Below are 17,958 nucleotides of genomic sequence, written 5' to 3' on the forward strand. Positions count from 1 at the left end.
AGCCCAGTCTGTTGACATGATTATAGTCAGTATTGCTCTCCCAGCTTTCCCCTTAAAAAAAAAAAGCAGGAATCATGTATTACCCATGAATTATACATTGTCAGACCATATAGCACAGTTCTGTCAGAGCCGCCAGATGTTCATTTTGCCACATAAAACTTAAACTCTCGGAGTATATACTTCCCTTCACAGACCCACTGCCACCCCCAGCTCCGTTCTTTGGACAGAACGGCAGGCACTTATTAAATTCTGGTTCACTGAACCAATCACAATTTGCTTTTCTTTCTTCCCTTGAAATGGCCCAACATGAACAAAGAATGACCATAAAAATAAATGGCTAGATGGCGGGAGTCTTCGTACAGGACTCACAGCATTTGAACAGCAGTCGGGATAGGAACGGCTTCTCCATCCTACCATACTGGGCAAACGCTTGGACTTGGAAACTCTAGTTATCACATTAGAGCCTGGTGCCCAAACCCACAGGACTTGGGAGTTATCATTTCTTAGTCATCCTTCCAATAGATTACTGACTCCTGATTATCCTGTCTCTTAAACCTTTTAAATTGTGACCTATTATCCTTAGTTCAGGGTTTTATTTTTTTCTCACTTTGACTATCGTAACAGGTGAACTGACTCCCTGTCTCACTCCCCACTCAGAGGTACTTTCTTCATTGCTTCCTAAAATACAATTCTGGGCATGACTTTCCTCTCTGTAAGGTCTAACCTTTCTGCAAAGCACAAAAGATTCTGATCTGGCTCCTGCTTACCTCTCTAGCCACATTTCCCACCAGTCTCCATATAAAAACCCCACATCAACTTGTAATTTTCTGAATATGACCCCATTTGTTCTTGCGTTTATACATTGGTAACTGGATGTTTTCTCTGCCTTAAATGCTTTCTCTATTCCCAGAAAATTCCTACTCAGCCTTCAAAACCCAGTTCAAGCATCTGTCTTGTGAAGTTTCCCCTGACCCTCTCTGGCTCCCACTCGGTCATAGGTGATTACCAACTCCTCAGGGCTACTAGTAGGCCTGAACACACCTGTTATTGTACAAAACTGACAGTATTTGTTTTTGTGGTATCTCCTCTGGTAGACTGTGAGCAACTTGAAGGTCACGGCCCCTGGCATAGAGTAGGTGCTCTGTGTTTTGTTAAAGGTGGTAAGTCAGGCTGTCAGATAGCCATGAGCTGGGGTGGAGTCTAATCCCCCAGCCAGTGTCTCTGGAACATGACCACAGTGGCAGAATGGGAAGAACTGAATTCATCACAAGAAATTCAGTCAGTCTATACATGTTCAAGTTTTATTACAAAGTATGATGGGCAGAAAATACGGTCTTATACAGGAGGCTGAAACAGAACGAAAGGGCGAAGTTAGGTTTAATATACTCAGGAAGCAAGAAATAAAGTCATAGACATAACATTCCACATTCAGGTGCCTTTGAAATAGCCTTCAATGGGGATTTACCATTGTGGTTTCACAGCACAGTGTTAAAATTTTATTATAAGCCCTGTGTACAATCAGTCCTGTGAAAATAATATCTTAAAAAGAAAAATAGTTACAGTACAGTTCTGCAAAGGGGCAGCTTCCTCTCCACCTGACCATAGGATGCCACAAAATCCATAGTATAGAGGAAAAGTTTAAATATATAACAAGAAAGTAAGTTCGGACACGCTAGGCTAAAGGGACAGGGATTGATTAACTAGAGCTCAACATTTCAGAGAACAGGAAATCTCCGTTTTCTAAATAGAGGTTTGTACAATCATGCTACAAATTCACACTAGGGGAAGAGGGATGGAAAGTCACTGACGGGGGGTTGTAAAATACACAGGAACCAAAGCAAATGATTCATACTTGACTCAAGTCAAAGCTTTAGCTCAACAAGTTTCATAACATACTGTACACCACAATCAACCCAAGGTGAGAACATTTCTTTTAAATAGCAGTTATCAAAAGTTCATTTTCACTCGCTTGTCCCAAAGGTGGGCACTTATAAGTTTTCCAGCTGTTACACAGACTGCCAACATCCTTCTTCTTGAGTTCATACTTTCATTAGCTTATTTGTTTATGGTTTCATATACCAGTCCAAGCCTCTTTGGAAAGGCACCTGCATGTCCCATATTTAAAAAATAACATCCAGAAAGTAGCCTGAGGACCTGACCCATACATTTGCCTTTGACCTTTAGCAGCAATGACAACTGTGGGAGAAGAGGGTACAGATGGGGGAGGTGGGCAAGGCTCTGCAGCATGACTGTCTCAATCGCTGGTTCAGCCAGTACAGAAAAGATAGTTCTTAGAGAGCCTGGCCCCAGGTTCACAGTGACTGCTCAGTTCAGCTTTCCTCTCAGGGAAAACCCAACTGAAGTGCCAAGCATGGCCCTCCTTCCTCATCCTGGAGTGTAGAGAGTAAAGGGGAGAGTCTGCTTTGAGGTTTCTACTTCAATGGTCTCCCTTACCCCAAGCCAGGCAGTTGAAGGAACTGCCATATTCTCAAACTCGGAAGGTGGAGAGATGGTACTGGGCTGGCCCTCCCATGTTTGGAAAACCTTGTAGCTCCTACATATTCTTACAGTCTAGGAAGTCAAGGCCCAGGTTGCAGCAGGGAGAAAGTTCTACAGGGGATAGAAAGTGGGAAGGGAGGAGGAAGAGAAAGGGAGGGGTAGGGAAAGTCAGCATGACTGTTCACAACCTCTGCTTCTTCAGCTCTCCACAAACCTACAACCACGAAGAGCCATGGTCTGGAATGGTCACAGGACTCCCAAGACCTGAGGATTTCTACCAGCAAACATCATGTATGACTGCGCTGCTGCAGGGAGGGGATCCTCTGCCCTGAGCTGTCATCCTGTCCCCACAGTTACCCAGCATCACAGGTACCGGATGAATAATCCCTGACACAGTCTCTCTCCGCCACACAGCAGACATTACTGCCCTCTAATACTTTCTCCTTTGACCTAAAGCAGCATTTGCCATTGATTTTCTCCCACATCCTAAATCGTCTTTTAAAATTTCAGCCACAACTATTATCAAAACCTTGTAAAAATCTCAATTTTTCTGTTTCTTCCCAAATCTTAACCAGTTCTCTGAGAGCCAATCCTGGTTCTGATAAGAAATTCTCACCTAGTTATCAAATATCTTCCCTCTTCAAGTCCTCATCTGTTGCCCAATTCCTCCCTGGAAGGAGAGGGTTCCAACTCTCCTGAGTGTAAACACTTAACCTCTTGAAGGATTTGTACCCATTCACCAGCTCTCTGATGAGAAGCCTGAGGCCTAATTTATTCAGCACCTTCCTCCCCGTCTGCTCAGCACAAACAAGAAAAACAAAGGTAGCTTCAGCTCAGGGGCCAAGAACAAGTCAAAGGGCCACCAGAGCAAGAGCGTAGAGGTGCCCCGTGACCTTCCCAGTGAAGTCCTGGCGGCTGCTCTTCTCAGACTCAAGGAGAGCAGATCCAGAGCCTCCCATCCATGCTCTCTGGTTGTCAATTTGAAAACCTAAACAAACTAAACAGACACTTGCTCTTGAAACTACAACAGATATCTGCTTCCTGGAACATGGCTGGCTAAGAGGCTTTCTAAATCTCAAGACTACAGAAATCCCCTCCTCAGCCATGAGGCCATTTGGCCTGTGGCATAAAGAGAGGGTAAGAACTGGGACTTCCAAATACCAGCACCCCAGCAACTGTGAGTGTGTGTTTGCTCAGGGAGACTGGGAGTCTCACCCGGGCCCCAGGTGGGATGCCAGAAGGAGGACTGCACTGTGAGGCCTAAGGACAGTCAGTGATAGGGCTGGGAGTACACTGGGCAAGGGGAAAAAAATCAAAAGTTGTAGCTTTCCAGAATAAACAGCAACTTTACCCAAATATATTCTAATTACCATTAACTAATTTTTTCTCTCCAGGTTGTTTTTCAGTTCTAGTTTACAAATCTCACCATTCAGACCAGGTTTAAGTGCAGACCAGGAAAGCAATCTTAAATCAGAACTCAGTATAGTTAAGCCCTGCCTCAGTAGGAGCAGCTCCCTCTACCATTCTGACCTTCATTTCAAACAATTTTCCACAGGAAGGAACGGACTGCCTCCTAGAGCAAACAACCATAGATTTAGGCTTGCTACCCTTGAGAGAAGGACCCTGGAATCATCAAACACAATTATAAGCAGAGGAGAGTTCTGACCAAGAACTGTTCACCTTACATCTCCAAATAACACACTGCAAATCTGGTGGTAAATGCAGGAGAGTCAGCCTCAAGCAGATGACCAGTAAAAGAGCCCCAACCAGAATAAAAATATAAAAAGGTAGAAAGGAAAATAGCCCTACAAAAGAGCCTTTTACTTTGGGACAAGCTCCTATGTAGTAAAGCAAAGAGCTCTGGGGATACAAATACATGTTTCTGAAAAGGAAGACAACCAAAGAGCTCAAAGCGCTCAGAAAAACAAAGCTAACTATTGTTTCTCAAGAGCAGGTGAGAGCCTAAGTGGACAAAACCATTAGCTTTAAGGTCTGCTACTCTCAGGGTCTCAGAAACCTTCAGCCACTTGGCACAGCACAATGCACCGGGCAGACTCCCGCCCAGACTCTGAGTGTGTCCTAAACTCAGCCTACCAATAGTCACACACAAGCCCCCTCCATGGAACTCATTCACATAACGCAAATAGACCCCTGCAGCCTCTAAGTCCAATACTGCTCAGAACCCAAACTGGAGGTGGGGTGCTTGACAGGTGTGTGTAGAGCTCTTAACTGGCTGACCCTGGGGTCTCTGATTCTTTTTGTAGCCATTTATTTGATGGCCTAAAATCATGATGGCTCTCAGTCCCTCCCTTACAAGAGCTGACACAACTCCCACACTCTAAAGATCTTGTTCAGGGTTAGAAGCAGATTGTGTGCCTCTCAAGCGGAGTCTCTCACCTCAGAGCACTCAATTCAAAGAGTGGCTGGTATACCACCCGTCACAGTTAACTACGCAAACAGAGATGCTGAAGTTCAGCTTACTGATCATTCTTGCCTATCGTTCAAGACATGAAAGAGAATGGCCTGGGGCCTTTATTTGGAGGAAACACAGACTCTGAAACTATGTACTGGAAATATGCTCTATGCTCAGCTTTCCTGAAACTACTCCCCCCTCAAGTCAGGCACCCTAATCGGCCTATCTCTGCTCTAGCACATTCCCAATAGGTCCCAGTGGGGTTGGACAGAGGTACTTCAGGGGGTAACAGAAGGCTTCAGACATCTGTTTTGGAGCCCAGAATACCCTTGAGAAGAGCCAGACTGAAAAAAGGTGTGAGAGCTGGCCGACTTCAGAGCACCAAGGTGGTTTGGGACTCCCTGTCAGGTCTGTTCTGCTCAGGCAGTGATGCAAGAAGGCAAACTGCTCATAGGGCCAAAGGCCTAGTGCCAGGTCCAGGCACTGAGGGAGGAGAGGAAGGTGCTAACAGGGAGGACTATGAAACAAAGGAAGAAGCCAGGGAGTAAAATTCTTTTCATAAAAAAATTAGCCTGATAGATAAAAAATATACAAAGTTGAAATTTGTTACAGACATTGATAGTAAGAGGAAAGACAACTTCAAATCGGTATTTGTTCCCACTTAAGTGCTAACACGGACATGGATACAGATTGCTGCCTTGGGCAACAGACAGAGACATTGGGGGCAGATGAACACAAACACAGCCAGTGCCTGTAATGCTCATTAACACAAAGGCTGACAAACAAATATACAGAAACTTTTAATTGAGGAACTAAAGAAGAAGAGGAAAAGAGAGAAAATCTTAAAACTCAGCCCTGGGCTGAGAGGCGCCACACAGTACTGAGTCTGGCACAGAGGGCAATGGGGTAACTGGCCAAGAACTCCTAGAGCAACTTCTGGTAACAGTGGGTGCAAAGCAATGAAAGACACACGGACCACCGGAAACATGTTTCTTCTTACTTTGGGGTGGGGCAGAGGCGGGAAACACGTAAGCCCTTGCCTCGTGGGCATGGCACCTCCAACACTACACTCTGAGTATCTCCAGGCAGTTGTTGTAGCAGATGGCAATCCAGTCGGGCTGAGTCGATGCCCACTGCACGTTGTTGATCTCTCCCTCGGCTGTGTAGGCCAGGATAGGGTCCTCGATAGCCCGTGGCATTTGCTGGATGTCCCAGATGAGAGCCTGATGGTCATCCGCTAGGGACAGAGAAAGCCAGAAAGCAAGGTCACAACTCAGGCAAAAAGGGTAATGATCCTTGCATTTGGTGGTGCTGGTGGTCACAGTTTACAAAACATTTGCTCACTGAAACACCAGTGAGGAAGATTTTACTGTAAGCCCCCCCTTTTATAGGTGAGGAAATTGAGATTCAGAAATGTTAAGGGACTTGCCCCAAACCACAGAACCAGGACTCAAAGCGAGTCTCTGACTGTCCCAGGGCTTTGTTCACTGCATCAGAGCTAGGACGACAGAATGGGACCTGGTGGGCATCTCTCATCTTAGATGAGCAGGCACCAGGAAAGGATGGTGGGATGCGATCTCCTTACCTCTCCCTCCCCATGCTGCCCTTCCCCCACCCTGATTACCTGCAGTGCAGATGTGGCAGGATGAATGTGGGGCCCAAGCAATGCCATTGACACATGCTCGGTGGTTGTTTAACCTTGCGACAGGTGTGCACGGAACTCGGACATCCAGAATCACTACCTGCAGAAATAACAAGGAAAAGGCCCAGGAACTTCAGAGTGTGACAGAAAAAAACAAAAACAAAAGACACTATACAAGAGAAAAAAAAATTTTTTTAAGCATAACTTTTTCATTTGTGGATTTAAAGATTATTAAATACAGAGGGTCTCTGTCCCCAGAGTAGCTACTGGATTGAGGAAAAAGAAAACAAAAGAAGACACAGGTAATTTATAGTCTGTATCTAAAGCAACACAGGGTCTTTAGACTGATACGGAAGGAGAGATGCAGGAATAGGTAACATGCATTTGGATAACGCACCAAGGCCCCTTAGGTGTGTGTGCTAAGATTCTGTGCATGCTCAGCAGGACGGCAACAGCACCCTCTGCCCCCAAAGTAGAATTTGGAATGTAAGGAATCTGAGGTGCTGGCTTCACCAAAACACGGTTAATAACTGCATCATCTCTACCCACAATTTACTGCTTCTATCAAGTAATAGCCTACAGAGTGTTGCTATTTCCATGTCTGTTTTCTAAAACTGGAAGAATCTGTCCTGACTACAGAAGGGGGAAACTGCCTGCTTCTCTACTCAGCACCATAAGCACGTACAATTTGGTTTACTTTTTAGATATTGCTTTTCTTTTTTCTTTTAATATGTCTTTTTTGATTTCAGAGAGAGGAAGGGAGAGGGAGAGAGAGAAACATCAATGATGAGAGTCACTAATTGGCTCCTCCTGCACTCCCTCCACTGGGGATCGAGCCCACAACCTGGGCATGTGCCCTGACCAGGAATCAAACCTCAATCTCCTGGATCATAGGTTGATGCTCAACCGCTGAGCCACGCCCGGCTGGGCGGTATTGCTTTTCCTGATACCAACTCCAACTCTTCAAGTATTAAAAGTTCTTAACACATTGTGCTTGTTCTGGATCAGGTTTTCTCAATCTCACCACTCTTGACATTTTGGGTCAGATAATTCTTCATCCTGTGCACTGTAGGAGGTTTAGCAGCATCCCTGGCCTCTACCCACTAGATGCCAGTAGCACTATCCCCCTCCCCCTGAGCTGGGTTAATCAACACTGTCTCCAGACATTTTCAAAAATTCACTGGGAGAAAACTAACACCAGTTGAGAACACTGCTCTAGATATACTAAGTAGCACCAGAGTTAGGTGGCTGGGCCTATGCTAGCCTGAAGCAGGGTGCTCACCTCCATACCATCCATGGCCATGGTGGCCAGGTAGTTAGGGTCCTGCTTGTTCCAGCAGAGGCGAAGCAGCGGGTGATGCTGTGGGTCTTCATAAATGATGGTGCTGTGTTCTAGATGGCGGAGGTCAAACATCCGCACGGAGCCATCAGCGCCCACAGAGGCAAACATGTCCCGGCCACCACCAGCCCGGCTAAATGCAATGTCATAGACCTATTGGTGAGTAAGACACTTCAGTCAGATTCTGATCCATTACTTCCTTTTCCCATAGCAGGGAAATCTGCTGTCCCTAGTTCATCTAAACCCCTGTTCATGACACTGAAGGAGTTAAATAAAACCAGTGTCTGCAAGTCGGGAGCCCAAGAGCTCTAACATCAGTGACTTTCCAAAGAGTGAAGATCATTCTGCTATAGAAATTAGCTGGCTTCTTCCTACATCCCTGCTTTCCAAGTCTTCTTCCTCCAACCCCTGTGATAAAACAAAGAGCACATACCCCGCTGACCAACAGAGCACAAGTAATCCTGAGCGAGCATTCTGTGTGCTTAGACAGGCTCAGCGCAGCCAGAGCCAGTGGCTGTCTTCTACCACGATACAAGATAAACCATATTCAATACCAAACAGTTTTAAGTATTAAGTGAACATACAGTACTAGAATTTCATAAAACCAGTTTACAGAATTATTGATGAATTTGGTTTGACTGCCAGGAAATTTCCCTCTTCCTGCCTCCCTCCCACCATCTCTCTCCCCAAAAAGCAAATATATTTCAAGGTAAGTGTTACTATAAGATTAATTTTTAATCACATCAGGTCCAAGTTTATCTATAGAGAGTTCATTGTTAAAAAAACAGCAATCTCGCTCTCTTCCTCAGAGCTGCCTATGGAGGTGGCAGCCATCTCCTATTCCGCACCATGGCTGCCCTAAGACCCCTTGTGAAACCCAAGATTGTCAGAAAGAGGACCGAGTTCATCTAGCACCAGTCAGACCGATCTGTCAAAATTAAGCGAAACTGGTGGAAACCCAGAGGCATTGACAATAAGGTGTGCAGAAGATTCAAGGGCCAGATCTTGATGCCCAGTATTGGTTATGGGAGCAACAAGAAAACAAAGCACATGCTGCCCAGTGGCTTTCAGAAGTTTCTGGTCCACAACGTCAAGGAACTTGAAGTGGTGCTGATGTGCAACAAATCTTACTGTGCTGAGATTGCTCACAACATCTCCTCAAAGAACCGCAAAGCCATTGTGGAAAGAGCAGCCCAGCTGGCCATCACAGTCACCAATCCCAATGCCAGGCTGCGCAGCAAAGAAAATGAATAGACAGATTGTGTACACATTGTATTTGTGTTAATAAAACTATAAAATTCTGCCATCTGGCATTTCCAAAAACAAAAAACCCCAGCAATCTCTGGCATGAAAGGAAAAATGACTATAGAACAAGTTGTTTATATCAATCAAAAAATGCACTCCTTTACAATAGTGTTGACACATTACTGTTTTGACACATTACTATTTTCAATTTAGACACAATGTTAGCATTATGATTTTCCACATCATTTGCAAAACAGTGAGCAGACAGTCTGACCACACAGAAAGCAGAGAGGGAAAGGCATCATTACCTCTTTATCATGGGCAATCAGTTGGGTCTTCACATGGCCAGACACAAGATTCACTCGCCCCAACACCTGCCCCGTCTCCAGCCCCCAGATGGTACAAGTTGTATCAATGCTGGAGGTACCTGGAAACAACCAGTGCATGTCAGTGGCTGACAGAAGTGAGGTTCCCAGGCAAGCTTCTCTCTTTGTGCCTACTCACCTGTTCAGCAGAAGAGACCTCGTGCCACAAACACTTCCTAGCATAGGGAGGGTACCAGGAGAGTCCCAGAGTCAAGTGCCCAATCCTTACCCTAAGACCTTAGACTCTGACTGGAGACAAACCATATACACATGGGAAGCTTGATTCCATATGAGGAATTAATAACCACATTCCAAATCTAGTCTCTTTCCCACTTGGCCCCATTCTAGGATGATGCCTATACCTCAGGCCCCTGGTTAAATCTGCAAAAATGTATCTTTGGTTCTTCAAACTGGACTCCGCACTCCCTCCCCCCCCCCTTACCTAAAAGATAAGGATCGACCTCATTCCAGTCAAAGGAGGTCAGAGGAGCACAGAAATCTGAGTTCTTGTTATTGTTTAGCAAACATTCCAGCCTGGTCTCCGTCTCACCAACCTAAAAGAACAATTAAAAAAATCAGCCAGTCTCATCTTTAAAAAAATCTTTTAAGCCCCATTTAGACAATATCTAAGTACATTTAAGATGGGGGGAGAGGGGGCGGGACACACACGGACGGACCATTTTTATCATAAAAAGTAATAAAACCCAGAGGAACTCTCTGATTGCTACTTCTTTATAAGCTTTCTCTTCCGTCTAGCTTTGTTTCCCAAATTTTTCTAAAGGAGAGGTCTTCTCACCTTGCCTGGCTGGGCACTACACCTCCAGGCCAGGAGACACCATTGCTGATGAGTACAGCCAAGAGGGGAGGTGAAGCTCCATAATCCACACACATACTTTACTAGAATCATTGGCCCAGTAGTCTGTTTAGTTTATTCAAAAGTATCTTGGTTGTAAACAGAACAAGAAGCCTCAAGTATCTCCACCCGTACAGAAGGTTATGTCAGGTTAGCTGAGCCCTGGATTTCCAGGGCTGGCTGTAGCCAGCAGCAGGGACTTCCAGGAATCTTGGCGAGGTTTACTAGGAAATCTGCTGAGCCAAACAAGGTCATTTCAGATAGGCTAGCATTTGTTTCTCCCGAACTGCAATGACACTCACTGCCTCCAACCCCCGGCCTGTTCTCCGTGACTCCATGCTAATAATAGCTGACACGAGCACCTGCTTACCCTCCACACACGGAGATAGTCGCCACTTGTCGCCAGTAGGTCTGGATAGACGCCTTTTGTATCAGGGATCCACATGAGCTTTGTGGTGGGGTACGGATGGTCAAAGGTGTTTCGGCAGATAAACTCTGAACTCTCTTCATCTAAACCAACAAGCTGAACCTGTAACACAACAAAATTGTGCCGCGACAAATATATCAGACCCCTGGGCAGTGACAAAAGTCCTGGCGCAGTACTACAGAGTCAAGAACTATTACAGAGAGAGGGCATCTAATCCAATTATCCCATTGCTCAGACAGGAAACCCAGACTCAGAGGGCTGGGTCACAGTCAACACTGCAAAGCTAGTAAGAGGCAGAGACAAAACTTGAAGACAGATTTTCAGACTCCAAATCCTACACTTTTGATCCACAGAACTGCATTATTTGCCCAGCAGATTACACCTTCCCCCCACCCCTGAGGCCTCTGATAATGTGTGGTTTTAGTTACTCCACTGTCCTGAAATGCTGTGGGTATTTAGACCCTGTGCAGTCCCAGTCCCACACAACAAAGTGACATCTCGCACACAAACTGCCCCCTGCCCCCCATTGGCTAGTAACAAGTTTACACATAAAGGTATGAAAAATGAGCATTCAAGAACCCAAACCACTCTACTGGCAACAAAAAAAAGGGGGGGGTACCACTAATGAGCAAGTTCCCTGATTCTGGCCACTTTTTCTTAGAGTCAATTTTGGGCCGATATTGACTTCTATTCTCTGCTGTCAAACTCAGTCAGGCTCAGTGGCAAATGCCATTCAGTGTATATTTGCTTATGAAGTTCCACCAACTGGAAGATGGAATGGAGAATTTTTGCTAAAGATCCACGATGAGAGGATAAGCACTAATTATACAACAGAAAAATAGAATTCCTTTTACTCTGTTTTACTTCTGTCTTAGATACCAGTATCTTCCTTTTTTATTAAAATAAAATAAAAAAGAATTTAGGTACAGCTGCATACAATGAAATTTCACTTACTTTAAGTGTACAGTTCAATGATTTGGAATGTATACATTTGTAAATATATACAGTTGTGTAACCCCCCCTCCCCCCCGGCACACAATAATTAAGATATAAAACATTTGCATCAACCCAAAAAGTTCTCTTGGGCTCCTCTGCAGTCAGTCCCCTACCCCTAGTCCTAAGCAACCCCTGACCTGTAGTTTTACCAGTTCTGTAACAGCATATAAATGGAATCACAGTATTGAGTCTTTTGTGACTGGCTTTCAGCACGCCACTCTTGAGATTCATCCCTGTTGTATCAGTAGTGTCTTCTTTTTTTACTGCTGAATAAATATTGCACTATGTGGAAACACTATATCCAGTTGATGAACTTTTGGGTTATTTCTAGTTTGGGGCCATTAATGAAAATTGATATAAACATTTACGTATGAGGTTCTTTTGGGGGAATATGCTTTCATTTTTTTCTTGGGTAGACAACTAAGAGTGAAATTGCTGGGTCATGTTGTAAGTGTATGTTTATTAAAAAACTTTGTCCATGACACCCAACCAAGCGAGCCACATCAGCTAACCCATTTTCTAAGTGACTTTGTCATTTTGCATTCCCACTAGCATTACATGAGCGTTCCACATGCTCCACATACTTGTCAGTACTTGGTATTGCCAGCTTTTCTTTTGAAGTCATTCTAATAGGTGTGTAGTAGTATTTAATTTGCACTTCCCTAGCAACTAATGATATTTAGCATCTTTTCATGTGCTTATCTGCCATCTGTATTTATTCTCTGAAGTCTGTTCAAATATTTTGTCCTTTAAAAAGTGGTATGTTTGTTACAACTGATGAACTACAAGGATACATCATTATCACCCAAAGTCCAGAGCTTACCTTAGAGCTCAGTCTTTGTGTTGTACATCCTATAGGTTTTGACAAATGTAGAATGAAGTGTATCCACCATTATAGTATCACACAGAAGAGTTTCATTTTTTACTGGGTTGCTTGTTTTCTTTCTTTTTTTAAATCCTTACTGAAGGATATTTTTCCATTGCTTTTCAGAGATAGAGAGATGGGGAGGGAGGGGACACATCGATGTGAGATACACACATCGATTGGTTTCCTCCCGCATGTGCCCGGACCAGGGCCAGGGATTGAGCCTGCAACTGAGTGACGTGCCCTTGACTGGAACTGAACCCAAGACCCTTCAGTCTAAGTTATCCAAATCAACATACCCTCTAGTGAGTGGAACATTTCCCCCAAATCGTTAACATAACCAAAATCAGCTAGAGCAAAATTCTGAGAGACTAAAATAGCTTTTCTTGGTCTTTTCCATTTGTCTTCCCTTCCAGCCTATTCCTGACAATTGCTGATCAATGATCCTGCCTTGTCAAGCTCTGAGATGAATTCTGACTCAGCACCCCTTCACCTCTTGGCATCACAGCCTGAGGCAGGCCAGACTACCGTCATTCCTTGTTCAAATCATAGCATTTCCAGTAAGTCTGTGTGAGCCAGGTTACAGCAAAAAATAATAAAGCAGCAGCACTTTTATCTAGTTGGTCCTATGGAGGAATCAGTCCTCTCGCTGTCTAGAATAAAGAAAGGAGGGAAGTTAAAACCAGAAGAGTTTTATGTTTTAAATTCCCCTGCTGATGGTCTTATCAGGGACTGATGGAACACTGCATAATTTTCAAAAGTCTAAATATCTATCAAAAATACTTATGTGTACTAAATCATGTTTTCTTTATTGCTGTCAATCTCATATCTGCTAATGAAGACTACATAAAGTTACTGAGCATCATCACTGTGCCTAAAACATATATGTATGTGTTCAATACATATCTGTTGAATTAATGAGCAAAAGAATGAGGATCCTGAAGGGCTACCACAATACTGAGAAATGAAAAGTAATATAACAGAGTCAAAAAAGACCATTTCTGGGCTTTTCATCAATGTTAATTTGCTATGTCCATTTATTTTGTCTTGCTGGCAATACTGTTGAGGGCAAGCAGAAACCAAAGCTCTGAAAATTCCAACCAATAATTTTTAAATTCCTGCAAATTATGAAGTCTGGCACATCCATGTCAAAGTTTCTCCAAAACTGAGCCTGAGAATCACTGCTTTAAAGTGGGATTTACCACCCACCAGCCCCTAGGCACAGGCCCTCTACAGCAGGATTTCTTTCTTTTTTTTAATGTATCTTTATTGATTTCATACAGAGGAAAGGAGACAGATAGAGAGAAACATCAATGATGAGAGAGTCATTGATCGGCTGCCTCCTGCACGCCCCCGACTGGGGATGGAGCCCGCCACCCGGCCATGTGCCCTGACCGGGAATCAAACCCCGATAGCCTGGATCCTGGGTTGACGCTCAACCACTGAGCCACACCCAGCCGGGCTACAGCAGGATTTCTTGAAGTTCATGAACTTGAACGTTACATTCATATTTTCACTAACCTCTAGCTGAAATTTAGCATTTCCTTCAATTACAAATGGAGGCAGTTACTCACAGCAGCATGAATCAGTGACTTTGTCACAAATATAAATTACTCTTTTCATATTACATTACAGTTGTTAAACATCTTGAAATGCTGTTTACCTTCCTCACTACTTCAAAAGTACAGTAATAATTACACTGGATGGTGTAATTTAATGAGTTAATACATAGGTATATATTGCTACATCACAACTTTCTTTTTAAAAAAATTAATTTGAGAGAGGGGAAGGAAGAGGGGGAGAGAGAGAGAGAGAGAGAGAGAGAGAGAGAGAGAGAGAGAGAGAGAGGCACTGATGTGAAAGAGAAACATCAATTGGTTGCCTCCTGCACACACCCTGACTGGGGACTGAACCCACCACCTGGGCATGGTCCCTGACTGGGAATCGCACCGGTGACCTTTTGGTGCATGGGATGGTGCTCAACCACTAAGCCACATCAGTCAGGGTATATATCACCACTTTTTAAAAAATGTTCTTGATAACTAGTTCAATATAACTGGTTTCCTTCATAATCCTATGTATTTTATGCATTTGAAAGCATAATTGTGACAGAAAACATAATTGTGACAGACATCTGAAGTCAGATTGCCAAAGGTGTCTGTCCATGCGCGCACACACACACAAGGTTAAACTCTTAGATAGGTGGGGGCACCAAAATAGTTTTAAGATACTGATCACCTACATCACATAGTTAAGATATAGTTAACTGCTTATTTGGTTACCAATGGGATTATTAGTTTGCATTACACTACTAAGGCCACACTGCCTGTGTGCCTGGCACAAAGGAGCTCTCACACAGTTGCTAATGAAGGGGCAAACTTTGGGGGTAAAGTTCCTGCAACTGAGGTTTGACACCAATTACTCCACTGATTCCCACCAGCAGCCTAAATGTGGCTCAGTTTGTCTTCTCTTAGAAATGTAACTTCTACTACTTACTCAAGTTAACCCTGGAAGAACTTGCAAGGAAAAAACCATCTATTTGTGTGAAGACTCAAGCCCTTTAAAAGACATTTTATTATTATTTTTTCACATGTATCCTTAAACAATAGTTCTAGTGCTTTTGATTTTACTAACATGGTTTTAACATCAGGACTTTGAATTCCATTCCCAGTTCTGCTGTCCACTATGGACATAATAAGGGAGAAAAGAGAAATCAGAGAAAATAAAATAAAGTTATGTCTTGCTCAGGACTTTCTGGTTTCTGTGAGTAATGGGGGAACTCCATGGTATTTGTTTGTAAATTATGTGTAATGTCTAGGAAATGAATCCATCACTTTTAGCAGTTTCTCAAAGGGGATTCCAAAGAAGTTAAGACCTAACACTAGAGAAACAGCTGTGCTCCTGAAGAACTGTAAACAAACTTACAATGTTCAAATGTTTTTTACAGGACCTTCACCTTTCCTACAACAAAGTGTGGGTCAGAAATGGTAAGACTGACATGTGCACTTCCCCACAGACTGCCTGGCTTTTCCTCCCTGCACCATGCCTGCCAAACTAGCCAAGGCTTTCAATTGCTCTGAACCCTAACAATCACAACATTTACTCAAATACAATAAAAGGAAGAGATTAAGAGATAAAGAAAATTCTTCCCACTGAATTTTCTCAACAGCTTTCAAAAATAAATTTATGCGGCACTGCCGGCTTAAAAGCTTCCACTTACTACGGGTGCTTCTATGAAGGCTTCTCAAATTGATGGATACTTGCCACTCAAGGTTACACATCTGTATAAGCATGAAGAAGCCAAGAAAAGATATGGCAAGTATCATCCTTCTCTATCCAGAAAACAATAGCGGGATCAAGGCTACAGGCCAGGATTTTCAAAAAGAGATCGCTTTTTAAAGGACAGATATGAGGCAGCCATGGCAATCCTGGCAGAGGGACTGGGGGTAACCATGAATAGTACCTGGGGCCGGGAGTAGGGGGAGGGGAGGTCTGCGCCATAAACAGCCCTAGTAGAAATCCAACGTGGCCAGGAGTGAATGACACCAACCAAAGCGTGAGCATTACCCTTCACAATTATCACTCCCTCTTTCCTCCTCCGCCTCCCAACTGAAGCAATGCGGCAGGAGGGGTGGGAGATAGAAGTGATAAATGGCATAGCGTTGGGGTGTAAATTCGGGTTTGAGATGTTTCCGCCACGAAATAGCTGCCTGACTCCGGCAAGTCACCACGCTGTGCCTCGGTTTCCCCATCAGTAAAATGGGGGCAAGGGTAACCACTCTCCTGACTGCACAGGAATGCTGCCAGGTTTCAATGAAACAAGTGCGAAACCCTCTACTCAGGACCAGACTCAGAGGAACCGCTCCGTGGCGCTAAGGCAAGTCCCCAGGAGGGTCCAGGGGTCTGGGCTGGGGCCCGGAAAGGGCGCTCCAGGGGCCCGCTCCCTGTCAGTTGGGTTCCGAGCCCCTGCCCGGCCCACCTTGTTGTTGTACTCCTCCACGAAGCTGCCCAGCGCCAGGCGAAAGCGCTTGTCAGGCCGCACGCTCCAGTTCATGGCGTAGACGGTCCAGGGCGCTTCATATTTGTAGATCTCCTTCCGTTTGCCGTGCAGGGACATGGTGGCTGCGGCGGGGCCGCAGTGCGGGCCGGGTCGGTAGCGGGATGCGGCGGGCGGGGCGCGAGTCAGGCGGGGAGCCGGGCCTGGGACCTAGGGGTCCGACGAGAGGCGGCGCCGGGGCAGGCAGGGACAGCCTAGCCCGGAAGCGGGGCCTCGGCGACAGACAACGACAGCCGCCGGGTCCGACCCCCGGTTTCAAACCCGCTTGGGCTCGGACGACTACCACCTTCCGTTTGAGACGTTGCCCCGCCCTCTCGGAACGGAAGCCACGCGTTCCCCACAGTGGCGCCGGGCGTTGGCTGCCTGACACGTCATTTAGGACGGTTCCTTCTCTTCATTGGCTATTGTACCTGTAGCTTTTGGAACCTCCTCGCTATTGGTGCAAACGTTTGTCATTCCAATGACTTGTCCTTCTTAATTCTAGGGGGCAGGCTCTTTCTCAGTCCCAAACGTTATTGGCTAACAAGGATGTCAGTCAGAGAGATAACAGCGCACTGCGGGTGAATGGGGGCGTGGGTGGCATAGAGGCCAGAGTGCGGGGCCCCGGGCTTCCAAGTTCTAGGCCAAGTCTCCGAGCGCGAAGCCTCTTGTGTGACCTCCCTTGACTTCCACTCTGCAGCTGCTATCCCCAGCGGCTTCTCCACGCTGTCGAGGAAAAGTTAAAATGCTGCCTGTCGCGAGGTCCTGCTGCATTTCGCCGCACCGAGCCCCGGGGCCTGACAGTCTGTCCGGCGAGCCAAAGGGGAACTCTCCTCACTCCCGCTACCGCGCCCTTTAAACCCGGAGAGTTCTCCCAGTCCCCTAAGGGCCGGCCGGGGACACGCCGTTTGCAGACGGACGTGCGGATGTTCTCAGGGCTAGGCCAGCTTCAGTCAGGCCTTCCCGCGCTGTCCTGTCCTAGAAATGCTAGGAATCCTAGGGTTGGTTTTCGGTAGGCAGCTATCCGACCAGCTAGGCTCTAAGTTTTTCTTAGATCCCCTACCATCCTCTTCCTGCCTCGGATCCCAAAGCAAAAGCTAATGAGGCCCTAAATTTATGTGTCCTGAGTTTGAAACGGAGAAGGGGCCGAATCGTTATGATTTAAATGGGTTCCGATTCTTTGCTTTCAACAAAGTTAAAGGAGGATTGTATTGACTTGTTAGTTATCGTTACAGTTTTTCATGCCTGGCCCGTGTAGCTCAGTGGTGGAGTGTGTCG

The 17,958-nt window shown here is 45.3% G+C and overlaps 1 protein-coding gene and 1 pseudogene across 3 annotated transcripts; one reads left to right on the top strand and one right to left on the bottom strand.

Moving 5' to 3' along the window:
• Positions 1 to 1,285: 1,285 nt before the first annotated feature.
• DCAF7 (DDB1 and CUL4 associated factor 7) lies at positions 1,286 to 16,996 on the bottom strand. 2 transcript variants are annotated; one of them, XR_014000584.1, is made up of 8 exons: positions 16,624 to 16,996; positions 10,727 to 10,885; positions 9,946 to 10,057; positions 9,447 to 9,565; positions 7,837 to 8,046; positions 6,537 to 6,654; positions 5,913 to 6,149; positions 1,286 to 1,347 (listed from the first exon to the last, which is right to left on the bottom strand). XR_014000584.1 is itself a non-coding variant. In XM_081162818.1 (7 exons), the coding sequence occupies exons 1-7, from the start codon at positions 16,759 to 16,761 to the stop codon at positions 5,977 to 5,979; spliced, it is 1,029 nt and encodes a 342-aa protein (XP_081018944.1). In that variant the 5' UTR covers positions 16,762 to 16,996; the 3' UTR covers positions 1,286 to 5,976. The 2 variants fall into 2 exon arrangements, 1 of the variants encoding a protein (XP_081018944.1); XM_081162818.1 differs by having other exon boundaries at positions 1,286 to 6,149.
• LOC308569228 (large ribosomal subunit protein eL32 pseudogene) lies at positions 8,703 to 9,224 on the top strand (annotated as a pseudogene). Its single transcript has one exon. The product of its transcript is annotated as a large ribosomal subunit protein eL32 pseudogene (transcript).
• Positions 16,997 to 17,958: the final 962 nt, after the last annotated feature.

Source organism: Miniopterus schreibersii, assembly GCF_964146895.1.
Source record: "Miniopterus schreibersii genome assembly, chromosome: 16".
Taxonomy (NCBI): Eukaryota; Metazoa; Chordata; class Mammalia; order Chiroptera; family Miniopteridae; genus Miniopterus; species Miniopterus schreibersii.